The sequence below is a fragment of the Pipistrellus kuhlii genome, unplaced genomic scaffold, assembly GCF_014108245.1.
Source record: "Pipistrellus kuhlii isolate mPipKuh1 unplaced genomic scaffold, mPipKuh1.p scaffold_m20_p_16, whole genome shotgun sequence".
NCBI lineage: Eukaryota > Metazoa > Chordata > Mammalia > Chiroptera > Vespertilionidae > Pipistrellus > Pipistrellus kuhlii.
In genome coordinates, this window is record NW_023425471.1 from 10,087,355 (window position 1) to 10,108,577 (window position 21,223).

The following is a 21,223-nucleotide window of genomic DNA, read 5'->3' on the forward strand; positions in this document are numbered from 1 at the left end:
TGATTCTCTCTCATTGATGTTTCTAACTCTCTATCCCTCTCTATTCCTCTCTATAAAAAAATCAATAAAATATATATATTTAAAATAGGTATAATTTTGATTCATTTACACTGGATAGTTATTGTTTTGTTGCCTGTTGTCATTTTTTAATTTGACAATCTAAGGGACAAGAGGTCAGTGCCCCTGTCTCAATAGTCAAGTACTACACGTATTTAAAAATTTATAGCACACCAGTGCGCCATGACATGCTGCTTGAAAATTCCTACCCTAAACACATGCATACATGCTACTGGTGGGTTTTATTTCTGATTGTCTTATCCCTTTATAATGAAGCACCTAGGCCCTAGCTAGTTTGGCTCAGTGGGTCCTGGGTTCGATTCTGGTCAAGGGCACATACCTTGGTTGCAGGCTCCTTCCTGGCCCAGACCCTGATTGGGGCTTGTGGGGGGGGGGTAACCAATCGATGTGTTTCTCTCTCTTTCCCCTCTCTTCCTCAATCTCCCTAAAAAAATCAATGGAAAAATATCCTCGGGTGAGGATTAACTCAAATATCTATATATATAAAGCCTAAACGACCTTACGACTGATCGACCGAAAAAGTGGTTGCTATGATGTGCACTGACCACCAGGGGGCAGATGCTCAATGCAGGAGCTGTCCCCTGGTGGTCAGTGCGCTTCCACAGCCAACCTCCCATGGCTGTCCAGCCTCCTGCAATCCCTCCCCCCGGCTGGGTGGCCCTGATTGGGAATGGGCAAGATGGCCCCGGTCGGCCCCAATTGCTGGCCAGGCCGAGCAACCCCACACATGAATCCGTGCACCCAGGCCTCTAGTATACTGTATAATAAGGTTCTTAGGAAATAGAGACAGTACCTTAGAGTGCTTTTTCAACCTTTTCCCTATCCAGCTCTGATATATACTAAAGGAGTGAACAAAGTCCTTGAGCAGTTTAAGGCATAGGCTCTCTCGTTTAAGGCACACTTGGAGAAACTTCTTTAAAATGCGGACTTCTTTAAAAAATGGTAATAGCTGAAACCGGTTTGGCTCAGTGGTAGAGCATTGGTCTGCGGACTGAAAGGTCCCAGGTTTGATTCCGGTCAAGGGCATGTACCTTGGTTGCAGGCACATTCCCAGTAGGGGGTGTGCAGGAGGCAGCTGATGGATGTTTCTCTCTCATCTACGTTTCTGACTATCTTTCTCCTTTCCTCTCTGTAAAAAAATCAGTAAAATATATATAATAATTACAGTAGCTTAGGTTTGTTTAAACTTCACAGTGTAAAACATGCATTGGGGTTTTTATTTTTATTTTTCTAATTCCTTTATTGAGTAAGGTATTACATATTTGTCCTCCCCCTATTTGCTTTGGTATTTTTAACCGAGCCTCGTTGTCACAAAAACCTTGGGAAGTGGGTATCCTTGACCCTGCTCTCCATGAGGAAACCATTCTGATCATTCCCGGGACTAGCCCAGGCTGGAGGACCAACAGACGGTAGAGCTGAGGCTCGCACCGCATCTCACTGTCTTCCCCCCCCTCCCCCTGGCTACTCTGATTGGTTGAGTTTGTCACTGGTGCTGTGATCCCTGTGCTGCGCCACCGTCTCTGAGTTCAACTCTGAAAGCGAGTGCCGCTCACATCATGGCGGGCCTTCCTGCTCCTTTGGATGGCCAGACAGACCCACGGGGAGAAGCAACACAGCCTCACCTGGTGTCCCGAGGCGGGCCTGGGCAATGGTCAGTTTCTCATGGGGTGCTTGGCACTGGCAGCTGACTTCGTCTGCAAACGGGGCAGGAGCGGTCAGAGTCTAAAAGGGAAAGAGAGAAAGGGAAGACAGTCTAATAAACTTTCTTTGGGCACTCACTTCAGCGGAAGTCTTCTATTTATGTTGGCTATCCAGGTATGACCAAGAGGTAGAATACATCAGCGGAGTCTTTCCGAGAAATACGGTACCGTTAGAAATAAATGCAGGGACACTGTCGCTGCCTCAGAAATAATAACTCTCCAGTGTGTGCCATATGCCAGGTAGCAGATGAGGTGCTCTGCATATGCTAATTCTTCAGGCCTCGCAACAAACAGCCTGCGGTGGCTAGATCCTTCTATCCTTCTACAGCAAAGGAAAACACCATCTCCATTTCCCAGAAAAGGAAACTGAGGCTCAGCAGCATTGAGAAATATGCTAAGTCATGCCCCGGGAAAGTCCCAGTGCTCGGCTCTGATCATTGCACAACCAGCATTCAGACTTACCCACACCCTGGGGTACTCAGCTGGGAGGAATGCCATACTCAGGAGTGTGGCTGACATCTGTGTTTCGCACACACCAGCCTGGCCAATCACGAACTCTGGCGTCGCCTCCCTTCAAAGGCCAAAGACGTTATCTGTTCCCTGGGAGGGCCTGAAAGCACAGCATTTCTGGCGGGCTGCAGATAAATTGCTCCTCTGGTGGCTCCAACGGCCACCAACGGCTGGAGGCCCCGCCCCAGGCAGCTGGGGCGAAGGCTCTGGGGAGCGCTGTGAGAGAGATGTAGTCACTTGGACGCCTGCCCAGGAAGTGGCTCTGCATTTTTTAGTCAGCTCCTTAAAATGAAAACCTCACTCTCTCCAGACAGAGGGAGACAAAGCGAGGGGTGTTTTGGTAAACAGGGCGAATGCCATCCAGGGCCGTCTATTTGCAGTCTCCGAACCGTGTCATTATCATGGTCCTCGCTACACCTGCTCTGCTATTTTTAAAGCCGGAGTCACTGTACATATTACCCGTGTTGTTGCATAGAATGTTTCTTAGACATAGGCACAGGTGCTCCTCGCCCTGATAAGGCTCTACTGAATCACAAGCCGTGCATCGGAAGAGGGACTGTGACCCATTTCTGCCATTCATTGCTTCATGCACCCGTTCATTCATTTATTCGCATGCTCATTCAAAGATATGCCGAGCGCGGTCTTAGAACTGGGGATACAAACAGGGTTGAAACCAGTCCCCTTCCTGGAGGAGTCCCTGTTCTCTGTACTGCCAAGAACCCATCCTGCCCGGTTCCCATCCCTCCTCCCCATTGTAGCACCTTCCGCCCTGGCAACTGGAGTCTTGCCCCGGAGTTGCTCGGAGACCTCCCAATTGCCTGAGACTCTTAACCCCCACCCTCCCGTTCAGGGCTCTGAAAGCAGACCGAGATTTGGGACATGGACTCAGGAAACCTTAGTTTGTTCTTTTTCAGATACATGAAGGCGAACACGTGGGCCGTGGTGGGTCAGAGCATTTGTAACATGCCAAAGAGGTACAGTGACCAGAGCAGGGGTTCCATAGCCACAAAGCTGGGGTTGAAATCCCCTTTCTGGCACTTACAGGCTGTGTATTCTAATCTGGCTCTCCTAGTTGAAAGAAACGGACACCCACTGAAGTTAGCACAAGAGATGAAGGACTCTTGAAAGGCTACCCTGGCATAGAAACGATGCAGCGAGGGTAGGGGCAGCACCTGGTCCCAGAGAGCTGTGCGCCGACCTGGCACGTGATTCTTTCCCTCATCCATTCGCCCTATATCCTCCCATTATGTTCAAGTCTCTGCTTGCCATCTACTCCCATATAAACTTCGCTTTAAATGAGGCCCATCATGGCCCCTCAACCTTCCTTCCCAACACTCATTTGGCAGCTTCTGATTGACCCTTTCCGCCCCAGCTCCTGCTCTTACCAACGTACTGCTTCTTTCCTTGTTTCCCAATTCGCATTCCTAAGGGAGAATCAGACTGGCCAAGTTCATGAATTCAGAACAGGCCACAACCAGAACTAGCCTGCATTGAATCAGGTGCCTACCATCTGTGGCTGGTGAGGGGAGGAGGAGTGGTGAGGGAGGTCATGGGCTGCCTGCCATTGCCCCTTTAGCAGGCGCTGTTGTTGGGGCCAGAAATGTACTTGACCTTGTGTGGTTAGTTGAATCTCAGTTTCATCTATAAAATGGACACCAATTTTGCAGGTTGATGCAGAAAATAGAGATAAATTATGTCAAGTACCTGGTACTCAAGAAATTGTGGCAATTATTATTACTGCTATTAGTACTCATTCTTATACATACCTAGAGGCCCAGTGCATGAAAACCCATGCACTAGAGGGGAGTCCCTCAGCCCGGCCTGTCCCCTCTCCCTCAGGGGTGGGAGGCGACCCGGTGATCAGGGAAAGGTGACACCCCCATCACACCTCTGCTGCTGCCACTGCCGGCAGCGCAAGCCTTGACGGGCCCTGGTTACCTGAGCCTTGGGTGGCCCTGGGCAGCTGGGAAGTTGCTATCCGAGGCTTGCCTGTACCTCAGGCCAGCTCTGGGTGGCTGAGGGGCTGAGAATGGGTGCACCTTCACCATGCACCTGCCACCCTCCCCCACCCCTTCCCCATGGGGTTGAAAGGACTGAGGGACTCTGGCAGGGCTAAGGGGCATGGGTGCCACCATCTTTGTGACAGTGTGATGGTCAAATTTGCAATATTCCTCTTTAATTGATAGGATAATTTATAATACTTTATATTATGACATAATAATAGATAAGGTGGTTCCCAATAAAAACAAGCAAATTGACTATGAACTTCTAGGACACAGCCCAAATAGGTAAATGGGTTAGCAAATGGGGTTCTTACATTAATGATTTATTAGCCTTTAATGTATGTGGACAGTGAATTGTTTCCACATGGACTAAAATAAATTATTATTTGGGGATATTTTGTGTGCTAGTCTCAAAGCTCATTAAATAGATAAGGTGTTGTCATTTTCCAAGAAAGGTGTATTCCAGTGGGTGTGAAATGTGGTAATTTAAGCAGAGCTAAAGAAAGTTGTAAAGCAACAATAGTACTCAAAGATGAAGAAAAGGTTTATATGCACTGTGCATTCTGTTCTTAATTATTGTGGCCTCAAAGTAGGAAAAAGGGAGAAGAAAAGAGATGGAAGGCAGAGTTCATAAGAGTGTGCTTGTATGTGAATGTGTGCACATGTACATGTGTGCTTTTAAATATTTTTCATTATTTTTTTACAGAGAGGAAGGTAGAATGATAGAAACATCGATGAGAGAGAAATATTGATCAGCTGCCTTCTGCACACTCCCCACTGGGGATGTACCCACAACCAAGGTACATGCCCCTAACCAGAATCGAACCTGGGACCCTTTAGTCTGCAGGCCGATGCTCTATCCACTGAGCCAAACCAGTTAGGGCAGCACCTGAGCATCTTTAGCAGCAGTTGACATGAAGGAGTGTTTCTTGTTATGTTCAAGGCACTGTACTTGGAATGGGGAGAATGCAAAAATAAATGAGCCACAGCCTTACTCTCCATAACAAGACCCGCTACCATCAAGCAGCCCTGTGAGCTGATGCAGTATATTTTTAGTCTGAACACCCTAGAACTACTCCTTCTCTGAGCCAGAACAAATCACTTACAAGGAATTCTATACGGCTCAGGTTCTGTCTCCGCCTACAAGGGGCAGACCTACCTCGGGACAGTGGGATTAGGACAGCCAGAGGCTTCAGAAAGGTCCATCCGGGCCTCCAGGCGCTACACCAGCCAGCAGGGCCCTCAGGCCCCCATCTAGTCCTCACCATTTGCCAGAGCTGGGATGGTTTCAGAGATCCTCTGGGGTAGGCAGAAAACTGGGGCCCGATAACATAGCAGCTAAACCTGTGAGTGCCTGCTTAGCGTCACGCCTGTCCTTTTCTATGCTAAGCACTTTAACTAGATTAGCTGATTTCCTTTGTACCACAGCAGGCTCTGTTTTCACAGAACAGTACGGGACCCGTCTTCCAAAGTGACACCAGTGGCAGCAACGGGATTTGCAGATGCCTCAGTGTCAGCTATCTTTTTGGCCCCCTTTGAACTGAGGACACTTTCAGAGTTCTTAGACAATTAGGATGGAGGGGCCTCGAAAAGGAGATACTGGACTTCCTGATAATTCGAGAAGAGGGGGCAAAAATTAATTGAAAAAAGAAAAGTGTGTGACCATATTTTTACCAATACTTAGTGAAGTCAGTTAGTTGGCTTACATATAGTTACTGGCAAGCATCAGCTCAGAGTTCAAATCACCAGATCATATTGTCAAGTGTTGACTAGCATATTCTCTGTGTTTCAGATGATCTCTCAGTGGTTGGCACACTGCGGCTTCGCAAACTGCGGTTTGCTGCTCTGTTGACTAATGAGTTGTAAGGCATTACCCTTACCCAGAAGTTTTGACTTCAGGTTAAAGACTTTAATACATTTTTAAGAGTTTTTCCCTAAGGCAGTGGTTGGCAAACTCATTAGTCAACAGAGTAACAAACCGTGAGCCACAGTTTGCCGACCACTGAGATTGTTCAGAGGGTGAGTAAACAGAGGAGGTAAGTCAGAAAGGAAGGAACAGAATTGGCTTTGGGGCAGTACCCTCAAAGGTGAAGGATGGCCGCTTTAGAATGGGAGAAGGGATTCGTTTGAAAAAGCAAATTTAATTTAATTAATTAATTTATTTTAAAACATATTTTATTGATCTTTCACAGAGAGGAAGAGAGAGGGATAGAGAGTTAGAAACATCGATGAGAGAGAATCATCGATCAGCTACCTCTTGCACACCCCCTACTGGGGATGTGCCCGCAACCAAGGTACATGCCCTTGACCGGAATCGAACCCGGGACCTTTTAGTCCGCAGGCCGACGCTCTATCCACTGAGCCAAACCGGTCCCGGCTAATTTAATTTAATTTAATTTAATTTAATTTAATTTATGTAAAATTATTATTTGGGAAAGAAACTCTACCCTATTTAACATATAAGTCAAAGAAATTAAGCCTCTGGGCAGGTAGAGATCATCATAGGACAAACTATGGGCCACTAGGAAGCCATATTCCAAATTCAGGGCTGGGGAGGCACATGACATTTTTAAAAAAATATATTTTATTGACTTCTTACAGAGAGGAAGAGAGAGGGATAGAGAGTTAGAAACATCGATCAGCTGCCTCTTGCACACCCCCTATGGGGATATGACGCGACCAAGGTACATGCCCTTGACCGGAATCGAACCTGGGACCTTTCCATCCTCAGACTGACGCTCTATCCACTGAGCCAAACTGGTATCAGCCACATGACATTTTTATGTTTGGCAGAAGAGAGCAAGGATTTTAAAGGGTTAAGGAGCCCTGGCCCAGCGCCCTGGATCTCACATGTGCAGGGGCCTTGCCAGACCACAGATTTGGAGCTAGACTGTAATATAACTGCTCTCTACCTAATTTAAGATGCCCTGTCATTGCATGTGAATATGGTACCTAATGTCCTGCAAGGTTTGGTTATGTAACGGCACCACAGTAACATACCAAAGCCATATTGCCATCAAGCTTTTTAAAGGGGAAGACATTAGATATTTGGCATTTCAGTGGCAGACTGTGTTTAACTGGACGTTGTCAAATATTAAAACAAAAGCTTTAGGCACTATATAAAATGTACAATGCAAACATTACCTGAGTACAAAAAAAGTGGTCAGTAGAACCTGCACTTATGCAATGTGCAACACTGACTGACAACTGGACCAATCAGACAGCAAGCTAATCATCCAATCAGAACTTAGCAGATGGTGAGTGGCCAATCACAGAATTGCTTGTTTAAACTAAGCTATTCTTAACTGCAGCGAGGCAATCCAGTCAGATAGTCCTGAGTTCAAATCCTAGCTTCATTATTTAATATCCATTTGATTTTTGATTTTTAAATATATTTCATTGATTTTTTTTACAGAGAGGAAAGGAGAAGGATAGAGAGTTAGAAACATTGATGAGAGAGAAACATCTATCGGCTGCCTCCTGCACACCTCGTACTGGGGATGTGCCTGCAACCAAGGTATATGCCCTTGACCGGAATTGAACCTGGGACCTTTCAGTCCACAGGCCTATGCTCTATCCACTGAGCCAAACTGGCCAGGGCTCCATTTGATTTTTAAAATTGGATTTAAGAAAAGTGTTGGTTCTTAACCCCTGAAATCTGTAATCTCTAGTATCCTCATCTATAAAAGGGGAAGGGTAGGTAATAAAATGGTCTGCCTCATAAAGCTGTTGTGAGGAGTAAATAAAATGATGTCTGTGTGTGTAATTAATATCTTCCTTTGCCTCTCTAGAATCCATTCTCTTCCCACCCTTCTCTACTCTTCTCTGGATGGCTTCCTGTGAGGGCTGCACCAATGGAGTCTGTGCCTTTCTACTTCCAGTTGGGTCAGGTCCATGGAAAGCATGCAAACTGCTGGAGGGCAGGACAAGAGTGAGCTCAGGGTATTTGTCTCCCTGGCTTCCTACCTGCTAGGACGCTGTGTGTTGGTTTTCTGTTCTGTTACTGAAATTCACGGCTTTCATCAGGGGGCCCTCTTTCCAGAACACTCTACAAAGTTCTGGTAATCAAAATCTCCCCTTTGCCCCTTCACACCCTCTGAGGTTCCCTGAAACCCTGCCCATGCCTTTGAAATAGTCCCTTTACGAGATTTTCTTCAAATTTCCTCTTTAGAGTGAGCCCTCTGTCTTGACAGGGCCTTGACCGATACACTGTAATAACAGTATGATGCCAAGCTCAGTAAACGTTCACTAGCAAATGTTGAAAAGACATATTCGAAGTGCAGAGATCAAGTGAATTACCTATAGTTAATAATCATAACTATCTCAATAATGCCTTCCAGTATTTAATCAGGAGATGCAGAAGAGACACAAGCAGGGCCTCAGAAAGACTCTACCTCCCCAGGTAGACCTTCTGCCTCAGGACTCACCAGAAATTACAAAGACATTACAAAATCTCATCCTCCGTCTCCTGCTGTTAGGATTGCATTTACCCATCTCCGAACATCATTTCTAAAGCCTGACTTTATTTGGGATCAAAATATTTCCGTCTTTTGAAGAGAGATGGAGAAAAATCAGATCTTATACTTGGCCATAGACTAACAATGAACAACTGGATTCTTAGATATTGTAATATTTATAGCCAGTTTCCCCCAATGACTATAGAAACACCGAGAAAACAGGGACTTGGTCTATCCTATTCATTGCTATATCCATACTTCCCAGGGCAGTACCTGGCATTCAGAAGGTCCTCAATAAACATTTGTTCAATGGGGAGAATTTAAAGTCACTGGAGAGAGAATTATTATTGACAAAGAAAGGAACTGGAGAGAGAATGATAACTGATAAGGATTATGCTCAAATAAATACACTTATCAATTTTTCTTTTCATCATCATAACTATATATATAAAACCCTAATATGCAAAGAGACCAGATGTGGAACAACCGAACAATCAAACAACCAGTCACTATGATGGGCACTAATCACTAGGGGGGGACACGTGGAATGTGGTGGGCATCGGCAGCAGGCAGCAGAGCACGGAACATGGCAGGCATTGGCCATAGCAGGATGGTGGAGCAGGTGAGCGGGGGCGCCAGACCAAGGTAGGCACGGGTCAATATCATTGGGGCAAGCCTCTGGTGGTTACTGAAAATTTTTTTGCTCCTATGTGTCATGGTCCTGCTTGGCACTCGCACCTGCTGCCAGCGCCGGCCCCACTCACACCTGATGCCGGTGCCAGAACCACCGCTTGCACCTGCTGCCAGCGCCCGGCTCCAGCCCCGATTGCTCAAGCTGTCAGCAGGTGCAAGAGGTGGCTGCCAGCCCAGATCGCCCCTCAGGGCTTCTCCACCTCCCCCTGTTCCTGAGGGGTTATTGGGGCAGCAGCCGCCTCTCGCACCCAATGACAGTGCTGGTCCCACTCGCACCCGCTGCTGGTGCCAGCCCCAATAGCTCTGTGCTGTCAGTGGGTGTGAGTGGGGCTGGTGCCATCAGCACATGGGAACAGCAGTGGCAGGAGTGGGGCTGCCAGCACACAGGGAATTAGGGCCCATGGCAGGAGGGGCTGGGCGGGGGCAGGGAGGGTGGGCCGAGACCCATCCCTGTGCCCACCACAGCCTTGCGGCCCACAGTTCCTTTCAAAGTGCACGAATTCGTGCTCTGGGCCCCTTGTAAATTATAAAAACTAAAGAAAATAAAGAGAAGATAGCAAAATTCAACAGAATGCCCCTTCCTAAATAAAGCCATTGTTAATACTTTTTCTATTTCTTTTCAGGCTTCTTGATATGTTATCTATACATATTAACAACATTGAAAACTTACTACTGCATAGAGTAGGGGTGTCAAACTCAATCAGAGAAGGGGCCAAAATCTAAAATCCAGCCTAAATCGCGGGCCGAATGGTTTACTGAACAGTCATAAACTGTCATTGTGATGGAAACGCAGCGGAGTGCAGTGATGACAGTGCAGTGCGGGCCACATTGCAAGGCCTGGCGGGACGGATTTGGCCCGCGGGCCTTGTGTTTGACACATGTGGCATAGAGAGTTGTTTTCACTCAATATATCATGATTACTTTATCATGTCATTTAGATATTCTTCAGCCTTACCATTTTTGCTACTGAACAGACCGTTTTGTTTTTTGGTTTTTTAAAAAATATATATTTTATTGGTTTTTCACAGAGAGGGATAGAGCGTCAGAAACATCGATGAGAGAGAAACATGGATCAGCTGCCTCTGGCACACCCCCTAATGTGGATGTGCCCGCAACCAAGGTACATGCCCTTGACCGGAATCGAACCTGGGACCTTTTAGTCTGCAGGCCGACGCTCTATCCACTGAGCCAAACCGGTTTTGGCATGAACAGACCGTTTTTTGGAGCAGATTCAGGTTCATAGCAAAATGAGCAGAAGGTACAGATATTTCCCTATAACTCTCACTAATTTTGGTAGCTGTACAAATAGTCCACTGAATAGAAAAGCCAGAATTGATTTAAATGTTTATTTGTTGTTTGATATTAAGTTGTTTATGTTTTACCAATATAAATAACATTCTAAACATAATGCTAAACCTCTGACAACGACTTCCTTAGGATGGATGCCTAAGAGCTGAATTACTTAGATCAGGGGTGTGAACATTTTAAAGATAAATATTTGAAGAACATTTTAAGATATATTGATAAATTACCTTCTACAAAAGCTGCATCATTTATAGTCACATTACAATGTATAAAAGGACCTTTCTTGCTGCCATCTCAGTGGCTTTGAGTATTGTTGTTGTCAATTTTATAGACCAAAAAATGGTATCCTGCTGGTTCAATATGCATTATTTTGATTACCAGAAAGATTGAACGTTTTCCCAATGTTTATGAGTCATTTGTGTTTTCTTCTGAGACTAAGCTGTCCTTTGCTCATTTTTCTATTGTTGAGAACAAGTGTTTTGAAGATTGTTAAAAGCAAAACAATAGCACAGTTAAAAAATTATCTTAAATAGCTTTTTTAAAGTGCATTTGCCAACTTTACCTCGAGTCCCTTCATAAGAGATTCATTTTTTTTAAACCAATGTGTGAACAGCTGCATCTATGTCAGGGGAGCAGTTACTGCCCTTCAGGGATCAGAATTTGTATTAGGTCCTAGGGATACAGGCCTTCTTAAAACACTGACCACCCAGCAGAAACTGGTTTGGCTCAGTGGATAGAGTGTCAGCCTGTGGACTGGAAGGTCCCAGCTTCGATTCCAATCAAGGACATGTACGTTGGTTGCGGGCACATCCCGCAAGAGGCAGCGGACTGATGATTCTCTCTCATTGATGTTTCTAACTCTCTATCCCTCTCTCTTCCTCTCTGTAAAAAAATATATTTAAAAAAACAAACACTGACCACCCATAAGCCCTAACCCCCTCTTCCCAATGTGGCCGCCTTTCAAAGGATTTCAAATAGCTGGAAGAGTCTCAGGACCATAAATAACACCCCAGTTCACTGATTCTAAAAGCTACATTTCCCCCCACACTTTAGCATCTCTGAGACCTGGGGGAGGGGGAGGGAGCCTTACAAGAAATGCCGTCTTAAAATCAGTGCTGGCAATTTTCTGACATTTAACACCACTACAATGGAAGTTCGTCTTATAACTAATGGCATCTTAGGTTCATGAAGTGCATCCATGCTATTAACAATAGAAAATGGGGGACCCTTCTCCCCCTCCCCCTGTGGGAGTGTTCTGTGGGACTCTCCCTCTCCCTACGTGCGAGTCTGTACTTGTTCTTCAATAAATCTCAACCTTTGCTATATAAAAAAAAAATACACACACACAATAGAAAATGATCATCCTTACCTAGAAATAAAAAGTTCCAGACCCTGCCAAAACCGGTTTGGCTCAATGGATAGAGCGTCGGCTTGGGGACTGAAGGGTCCCGGGTTCGATTCCGGTCAAGGGCATGTACCTTGGTTGCGGGCATATCCTCAGTAGGGGGTGTGCAAGAGGCAGCTGATCGATGACTCTCTCTCATCGATGTTTCTAACTCTCTATCTCTCCCTTCCTATCTGTACAAAATCAATAAAATATATTTAAAAAAAAAAAGTTCCAGACCCTAAATCAAGTTTTCCTTCAACAAAAGGAGCTTGTTTATAATGAACATCAGTAACAACCTTCTATCTTATTCATATCCCATCTCCTTCCCCAAAGTACTTGAGATGACTTTTAAAAAAATAAAATTGGAAAACTTAAAATAATAGTCGAAAGATATGGGGGTCAGGGGTGAAATGAGCACAAAGAACGGCCTCTCACAGTCTTCTCCATTTTGGAAAGGTTGGCTGTGGGCTCCCAGCAGTCAAAGCAAAGAGTAAGACAAAGTTAATATTGTCCTTAAGCGAAAAAACAAAGCAGCTATTAAGGAGAAGCACAGAATCTCCTGATGCGAATTGTATAGAAATTCCTCCCATGGTGCCTCCATCAGGGGCAGGCGGAGTGATGTGCAGTGATGTGCGGTGATACTCAACAACAAATCAAACAACGCCCTCCGCATCAGCCCCGCATAAAGACAATCCCGCTTGTCATGTTTAGCTCGGTCGTGCTCTCCACGCAAGGCTGAGCCCCAGAACCAAAAGGCAGTTCGGCAAAGCATTTCCACCAGGAGCCAAACATGCAGTTGGAAAATGCAGTTCTCTCCCTCACAGCGAGATCCAAGGGCAAGATTTAGAATACCAAGACCAGGGTTTTCTAATGTGGGATAGGCAGATAATCCCTTAGAGAGCAACACTTAGGTTTCTTTGTCATGTTAAAAAAAAACAACAACAAAAAAAAACAAGAAAGAAGCATTACTACCACCTAATCCTAACATACAGATTCACACTGGCATAAAGTCTACGAGGTGTCCTCAAGGAAGAAGGCAAGAGGTAAGATGGAGAAGGAGGGCCTGGGTCCTCTGGCATTTTCATTTCGTTTCATTCAGCTTATTGCCATAGAATGCAGTTCGTCTGGGTCTGAATAACTACGTTTGGAGATGTCTATCTACTTGTATTATCTACTAAAACAGTTCTCACAAGATCAGCAGGCGGCTTAAAACAGTTCCCACAAGGAACTAGGAAAGCAAAGATAACCCAGGAACAGGCGAGCACCAGGAAGATGACAGAGATGACCATCCTGCATGAGTTCTGCCACAGTACCAGGTGTGAAAAATGACCACCTAATCAGAGCTGACAAGAAACCCTGGCCCGGTGGCTCAATTGGTTAGAATGTTGTTCTGATAGGCCAAGGTGCGAGTTCAATCCCCATATAAGAACCAACCAATGAATGCATATGTAAGTAGAACAGATCCATGTTTTCTCTCTCTCCCTGTGTGTGCGTGTGTGTGTGTGTGTGTGTGTGTGTCCCTCTGTCTCTCTCTCAAATCAATAAATTAATAAACTTTTAAAAAGACAGCTGAATTGAAAATTACTACAAAGAAGACTATATTCTAAATATTTGCTACCATTAGCATTAAACCTCATCTGGAGCATATATTGGACCTTGAGATATTAGCCAATCATGGCATGAAACTATTGTAATGACTGTGATGCTTAAAAAGAAAGCACCCCAAACATGAAGACAAGCCTCTATGGTTTTCTCAGCAAGGTTTCAAGACATGTGCTACTCAGTCCCATAGTTCTCAAAATGCATTCCTTTGTCAGCAACTATATTTAGAAGACATACACTGAGTGGCCAGATTATTATGATCTCTGAACGCATAATAATCTGGCCACTCAACATATATCCTATATAATAAAAGGCTAATAAGCAAATTGTCCCCTCAACCAGGAGTTCGACCAGCAGGTAGGCCAGCCAACTGCCCATGTCCCCTACCCCTGGCCAGGCTGGCCAGACACCACCCATGCACGGATTCATGCACCAGGCCTCTAAAATATATATATTATGTGATCTCTGAACACATAATAATCTAGCCACTCAGTGTATAGAAAACATTGCTGAAGATGAAAAGAAACAAGCATTAGGATAAATTACGCAGTGTGTGAGGTTTGCTATACAGTTGGATGGAAGCACAGATATTTCTAACACGTCTCAGCTTGAGGTATTTGCTAGATGCTATTTCAATAATAAAACCTTCTTTTCTGAGCCACCAAAGAAAAGATATTCCAAAGAAGAAATATTTTCCAAAGAAAGATGGTCCAAAGAAGATGGGCTCTGCAAAATAGTTTTTTTTAAATAAAAACTACTTTATAGAAATATTGTACATCTAACTACTAGTAAGGTGATTACTTTGCTCTTGGACCTGGATCTCCTACCTACTTGAGAAATACCTGTCTCCATGACCCTTCTGCTATCGGCTCTCTAAGTGCCACTGCTAGGGGTTCCATCCTGGAAGATTGTAGATTAATTTAACCAGATCTCATAAAGAGATAGGCAAGGTTCTAATAAATAACTTTAACTACAGCCCTTCTATTTTTTCTTCCCTTTAAGAACCTGATAGGATATCTTGGGACAAGCTATTTTCTAGAATTTGCCCTATAGCGGGATTATCCTGGTCCACTCTTGCTAGCTAACCAATTCCATCCACTTCCTTCTGAGTCTAGAGCAGTGGTTCCCAACCTTTTTTGGGCCATGCCCCACCTAAGCATCTCTAAAATACTGATGCCTCCCCCGCAACCTTGACATATAATCCTTATTATTTAAAAAGTAAATTCTCTATTCACGTGGAGGAAGCCTAAAAAGCTGTTAACTTGGTCTAAACAAGCTTCCACAGAACATGGCGTCCATGAAAGAGAAAAATAAAAGAACGAAAGGACAGTTGAAGTAATGAGGAAGAGATCACTAAGAAATTGTTAAAATAATAATATCCTATCTAATAAAGAGGGAATATGCCAATTGACCTTCACGCCATCACAAAGCTGGCAGCACCCACAGCCAATAATGTGGGATATGCTAATTGACTATCACACCCTCAAAGATGGTGGCGCCCACAGCCACAAGATGGCAGCGCCCAGTCCCCTCAGCCCTGCCGGGCTGCAGGTATGCAGCAAAGCTGGGCCCACCCCCAGGCAGGCCTGGCCACTCTGCATGCCTGCTTCTGGAGTCCCCCAGTCCTCTCAGCCCCCCAGCTGCCCAGGGCTGGCCTGAGGTGCAGGCAAGCCTTGGATGGAAGCTGTGCAGCCACCCAGGGCCACCCAAGGCTCAGGTAACCAGGAACGGTTGAGCTTGTGCTGCCGGCAGTGGCAGCAGCAGTGGTGTGATGGGGCATCACCTTCCCCTGATCACTGGGTCGCCTCCCTCCCCGAGGGCTCCCAGACTGTGGGAGGGCGTAGGCTGGGCTGAAGGACCCCCCCTCCAGTGCATGAATTTTCATGCACTAGGCCTCTAGTGAAGTGATATGAAAAAATAGCAAATAAAGTTTCAAAGCATATAATAGAGAAATTAAATACATAAATATGTCATAATACATATATATTGTATATAAGTATGTATTATGACATATTTATGTATCATGATTCACAAATTACCTGATTAGGGCTTGACTGGTCCTAGAAATAAGGCAAGTTTAGTTCAGGGGCTCACATAAGCTCTCGTTGGGGCTGGATATTTTTAAAAATATACATTTTATTGATATTTTATAGAGAGGAAGAGAGAAGGACAGAAAGCCAGAAACATCAATGAGAGAGAAACACCAATCAGCTGCCTCCTGCACACCCCCTACTGGGAATGTGCCCGCAACCAACGTACATGCCCTTGACCGGAATCAAACCTGGGACCCTTCAGTCTGCAGGCCGATGCTTTATCCACTGAGCCAAACCGGTTTCGGTGGGGCTGGATGTATTGACCCCTGGAAGGACTGATCACATTAAGCTCTGTTAGTGGCCAAGAGCTATAATTTTAGGTAGGATCTGACACCATTTCTTAGTGTTACCTATCAGCTCACCAGAAATGTTTAGAAATTGGAAATCTGCTGTAGAGTGTGCTCTCTCTCAGTTATCGTCAGAAACTTTGTACTAGAGCTGTGGCCAGCAAACTGCAGCTCAAGAGCCATACGCGGCTCTTTGGCCCCTTGAGTGTGGCTCTTCCACAGAATATCATGGCCTGGGCGAATCTATTTGGAAGAAGTGGCATTAGAAGAAGTTTAAGTTTAAAAAATGTGGCTCTCAAAAGAAATTTCAGTCATTGTACTGTTGATATTTGGCTCTGTTGACTAATGAGTTCGCTGACCACTGCACTAGAGCATATCATATAGAAACCTGCACATATCCTAAGTGTGTGGCTCACTGAACTTTCACAGGCTAAACACATGCAGCAGCCAGATCAAGTAACCAACCAGTGCCAGCCTCCATCTTATGCTCCTTCCCCTACCAGGACTCCTAACATCATAGATTAGCTTTGCCTACTTTAAAATATTATATAGACATGGGACCGTGTGGTATGTATTCTTTCGTATCTGGCTTACTTCATTCAATATTATGGAGGGGAGGGTGATCCATACTTTTTGCACGTGGTTGCAGATTCTTCATTCTCGCTGCTGGGTAGCATTACGTGGGGTGAATATACCACAATTTATCCATTCTACTTCGGCTAGGCATTTGGATAGGTTCCAGTTTGGGGTTATGACTAATGTTGCTAAGCACATCCTAATATTGATTCCTGTTGGCCATATGTACAAATTTCCTAGGAGTAGAAGCGCTGGGTCAAAAATATTTACCTTGCATTTCGAAAGTCACTACAAAAAGCCTGGCCAGCTGACTTGTTTATACTCCTGGTCCTGAAAGCAGAAAGTGTGACATGGGAGAGCTGAATGCAGTGTTTCTCCGAGTGCATCCAAGCACGTCTGGCTCCGGAGCCACCTGGGACTTGAGCAGGTGACTCTGCTCACTGATGTCGGGGGGGGGGGGGGGGGGGAACTGTGTGTAGGGGAAGCGGGGGGCTGTGGAAGTCAGACAAACCTAATTTCAAAGCCTAGCTTTATCAGTTTGTATTCAATCTTGGTGCAATTACTGAATTATTGGCTTCCTTGCTCATAACATGAGGAATAGTAATTCCTATTTCACAGGTCTGCAGCCCAGGGTAATGAAATAATACCCATAAGGTATTCAGCACTGCCTCCAACGCAGTTTGACTATAAATAGTTGTTCCAGCCCGGCTGGCATGACTCAGTGGTTGAGCATCGACCTATGAACCAAGAGGTGATGGTTTAATTCCCAGTCAGGGCACATGCCCGGGTTGTGGGCTCCATGCCCTGTGGTGGTGGGGGGGGGGGCGTGCAGCCGATCAATGATTCTCTCTCATCACTGATGTTTCTATCTCTCTCTCTATCCCCCTCTCCCTTCCTCTGTGAAATCAACAATAAAAGTATCTTCAAAAAGTATGCCGAGCCAAAACCGGTTTGGCTCAGTGGATAGACCGTTGGCCTGCAGACTCAAGGGTCCCAGGTTTGATTCCGGTCAAGGGCGTGTACCTTGGTTTCGGGCACATCCCCAGTAGGGGGTGTGCAGGAGGCAGTTGATCGATGCTTCTCTCTTATCAATGTTTCTAACTATCCCTCTCCCTTCCTCTCTGTAAAAAAATCAATAAAATATATATTTTAAAAATAAAACTTTAAATAAATAAAGTTCCATTCTTCCGTTTGCCCACAGAGGGGGGGGGGGGGGAAGTGAGACCTCTAGCCTTGAACCCAGAGTAGAACAATTAACCTTATAAGGAAACAATATGGACGCAAAATAGATGTTAGTATCATATGACTGTGCCTCCAGCCAATACTAGAAATGAAGCACAGAAGCCTCTGTGTACCAGGAACAGGCTTCCAACATCCTTTGGTTGGCAATAGGCTGTATACATCGTTCACGATGCTTCCATTACCCTATTATTATTGTTGTTGTTACTTTTCTAAAATGCCAGTTTGAATAACCCTCAGCATTCTTTTACATCCATGTCAGGTTTAATTGGCACGGATTACTGAGAGGAAAACAAAAAACGCCAAGTCAAAGACTTGGGCGGGAGGGAGGAGGTTGGATGAAAATGTATCCCTCTCTACGGGCTGGCCCCGTGTGGCCCTGCACATTATTACACAGGCTCTCGCTACTGGGGCTCGCTGCTTTATTTTCTAATCACTGTGTTTTCGAGTGCGCCTTCAAGATTGTTGAGAGCCAAACTGTCTCTTTATCCCCAAGCAGGGTCAGCTTCCCCAGCCTCGCATACAACCTGGTTCACGCTGGGATAAAGAGGAAGGTAGGAATGTTAAAACAATAATGCTATGGTCCAAGGCCAGCAACGGGTAATCAGATCCTAGCAAGGTAGAGGCTGTTACCTGGGAGATTATTGGAAGAAAATAGGCCTGGCTTGCAAGGACTTAGTTTGTTCCTACCTTCCTTGCTTTCTCCTTTTCATCCTGTCCCGGGTGATCAGACAAAATAAATCTTTTGTTCTGTATTTATTTCACTAAGAAGCATCAAGAAGCGATGTATACAGCCAATGAAATATGCCACTTGCAGGACTATGGCCTGACTCACTGCTGCACTTTAACCTCAAGCTTAGATGGATAGCATCAGTTAGAGAAGGCCCCTGAAGTTCAATGCCATACTGCCATGCCTCAAAGAAAATCCAATCCAGACATACCTCACTTTACTGCACTTCGCTTTATTGTGTTCCACAGATTTTTGGTTTGGTTGTTTGTTTTCAAATTGAAGGCAAGACCCTCCACCAGCCAAAAGATTATAATTCACTTTATTGTGATACTGGCTTTATTGCAGTGATCTAGAACCAAATCTGCCATCTCTCCAAGGTATTTTGTTTTTTTGGTTAAAAAAATATATATTTTATTGATTTCTTACAGAGAGGAAGGGAGAGGGATAGAGAGCTAGAAACATCGACCAGCTGCCTCCTCCACACCCCCCACCGGGCATGTGCCCACAACTAATGTACATGCCCTTGACCAGAATCGAACCGGGGACCCTTCAGTCCGCAGACCAACACTCTATCCACTGAGCCAAACCGGTTTTGGCTCCAAAGCATTTTGAACTTCAGTATTATGAAACAGATAAATTAGAAGGCTAATGCTCATATGAAAAAGAGATTCGACCTAGGTTTCTGGGGACGGTAACTAAAACATTCAACGTCTGATTCAGCATACACCCAAGCTTTCTGAAGAAGCATCTGAAGAATAAAGCAGAAGACACCAGGACTGATTTATACAACAGGGTTGTCAAGTTCCAAAGTATTTTGTCATCATTTGTTATCCATATCTAGCCACTGCATCTTACCATAAGATCATTCAACCTGTTTTACCCCAAATGGATAAAGGCAATAGGAGGTAAGGAGTGGGTAGCTCTGCATTTTGACAGGAGCATCAGGTGAGACAGAATACACTATGGTAGGCCGGGACCGGTTTAGCTCAATGGATAGAGCGTCGGCTTGGGGACTGAAGGGACCCGGGTTCGATTCCGGTCAAGGGCATGTACCTTGGTTGCGGGCATATCCCCAGTAGGGGGTGTGCAAGAGGCAACTGATTAATGACTCTCTCTCTCACTGATGTTTCTAACTCTCTATCTCTCTCCCTTCCTCTCTGTACAAAATCAATAAAATATATTAAAAAAAAAAAAGAATACACTATGGTAGACAATGTCCTATGTCTACGGAAGCTACATTCACAGTCTTGGAACTTGGAAAGATCATCTATTCAACCCATTGTGGGTGACAGACTTGGGGCTCAGAAAGAAGTGATTTGCTTAAGCCCACACGATAATTCAATGGCAACACTGAGGTTGAAATGAGACTGCAAGCTCCAGCAAGCAGAGTCCAGGCTGCCGTGTGGCTGTCTTGTCAGGTCCCAACCCTTTTGCTGTGGGCCAGTCCAGTTCTCCCTGGACCTCCAGATCTGAATTTGCCTTGACCTTGAGGTTTGGTGTGGAGTCCCAGATGCCATAAAGGGACCGGATCCATTTCATCTCATTACTAACATGTCTCATCAGAAACCACTCAGCCTTTCCACCTTTCCCTACCTCCCCCTGGCCCAGAGGCCCCTACACCTGCCAAAAGCAAACCACCGTGACTTTCCCTCCACCTTCACAGAGAAAACAGATACTATCAGATAAGAGAGCCTTTCAACTTTCAGTAGCCTTCTATTTATAAATTATTTCTTACCCAAAACATCCTTGCCAGCTTCCTCGTCACCACAGCGGGAGAGCTGTCTCTTTTCCTACCTGACGCCAATTCTTCCCTTGTGCCCTGGAGCTCAACCTCTCTACCTCTTAGGGTTACTCCTTTCAACAATCTTCCCCTTCATTTTCACCCTCTCCCACTGGCCCACTCCCTTTTATACTTATGTGCAAGTTGCTACCATCTTAGGAAGAATGAGCCAACCAAAAGTTTTGTAATATCGAATGAATGGAAGGAAAGAAGGATGGAACAAAAGAGGTTAGAAAGGCCAAAATCAGTTTGGCTCCGTGGATAGAGTGTCACCCTGCGGACTGAAAGGTCCCAGGTTCGATTCTGGTCAAGGGCATGTACCTTGGTTGCGGGCACATCCCCAGTAGGGGGTGTGCAGAAGGCAGCTGATTGATGTTTCTCTCTCATTGATGTTTCTAACTCTCTATCCCTCTCTCTTCCTCTCTGTAAAAAATCAATAAAAATAAAATAAAATAAAATAAAATAGGTTAGAAAGGAGAAAAGCTAGCCTCTTTCAACCCTAAGCCCTGATTTAGCCACCTTCGGGGTCCTATACATTTTATATGTTTCCCCCCTCAGTTGACTTCTATTTCCCAGCCTCATAAAGGCTCCTCAACCTACTGACATCTGGTGTCTGCTCCCACCACTTCATTGAAACATCACTACTGACTTCTTTTCTAAATCCAAAGGATACTTTTTCTTATGATCTCATTTGCTCTGTCTGCTGCATTTGGTTCTTTTTTTAAACAATTTTATTGAATTTATTGAGGAGACATTGATTAATAGAATGATACAGTTTCAAGT

At 45.0% G+C, this 21,223-nt stretch overlaps 1 protein-coding gene across 4 annotated transcripts in view; it reads right to left on the minus strand.

Annotated features, from left to right (window-relative positions):
* PCYT1B (phosphate cytidylyltransferase 1B, choline) overlaps positions 1-21,223 on the minus strand; it is a 90,908-nt gene that overhangs the window by 60,030 nt on the left and 9,655 nt on the right. For 2 of the 4 annotated variants that reach the window (XM_036439668.2, XM_036439666.2), the window contains exon 2: positions 1,701-1,800. The exons of 1 other annotated variant lie outside the window; for it this stretch is intronic. In XM_036439668.2, coding sequence (XP_036295561.1) covers positions 1,701-1,800 — 100 coding nt within the window. Of the gene's footprint in view, positions 1-1,700; positions 1,801-2,240; positions 2,536-21,223 lie in introns of those variants that run through there. One more of the 4 variants, XM_036439667.2, reaches the window with a different exon arrangement.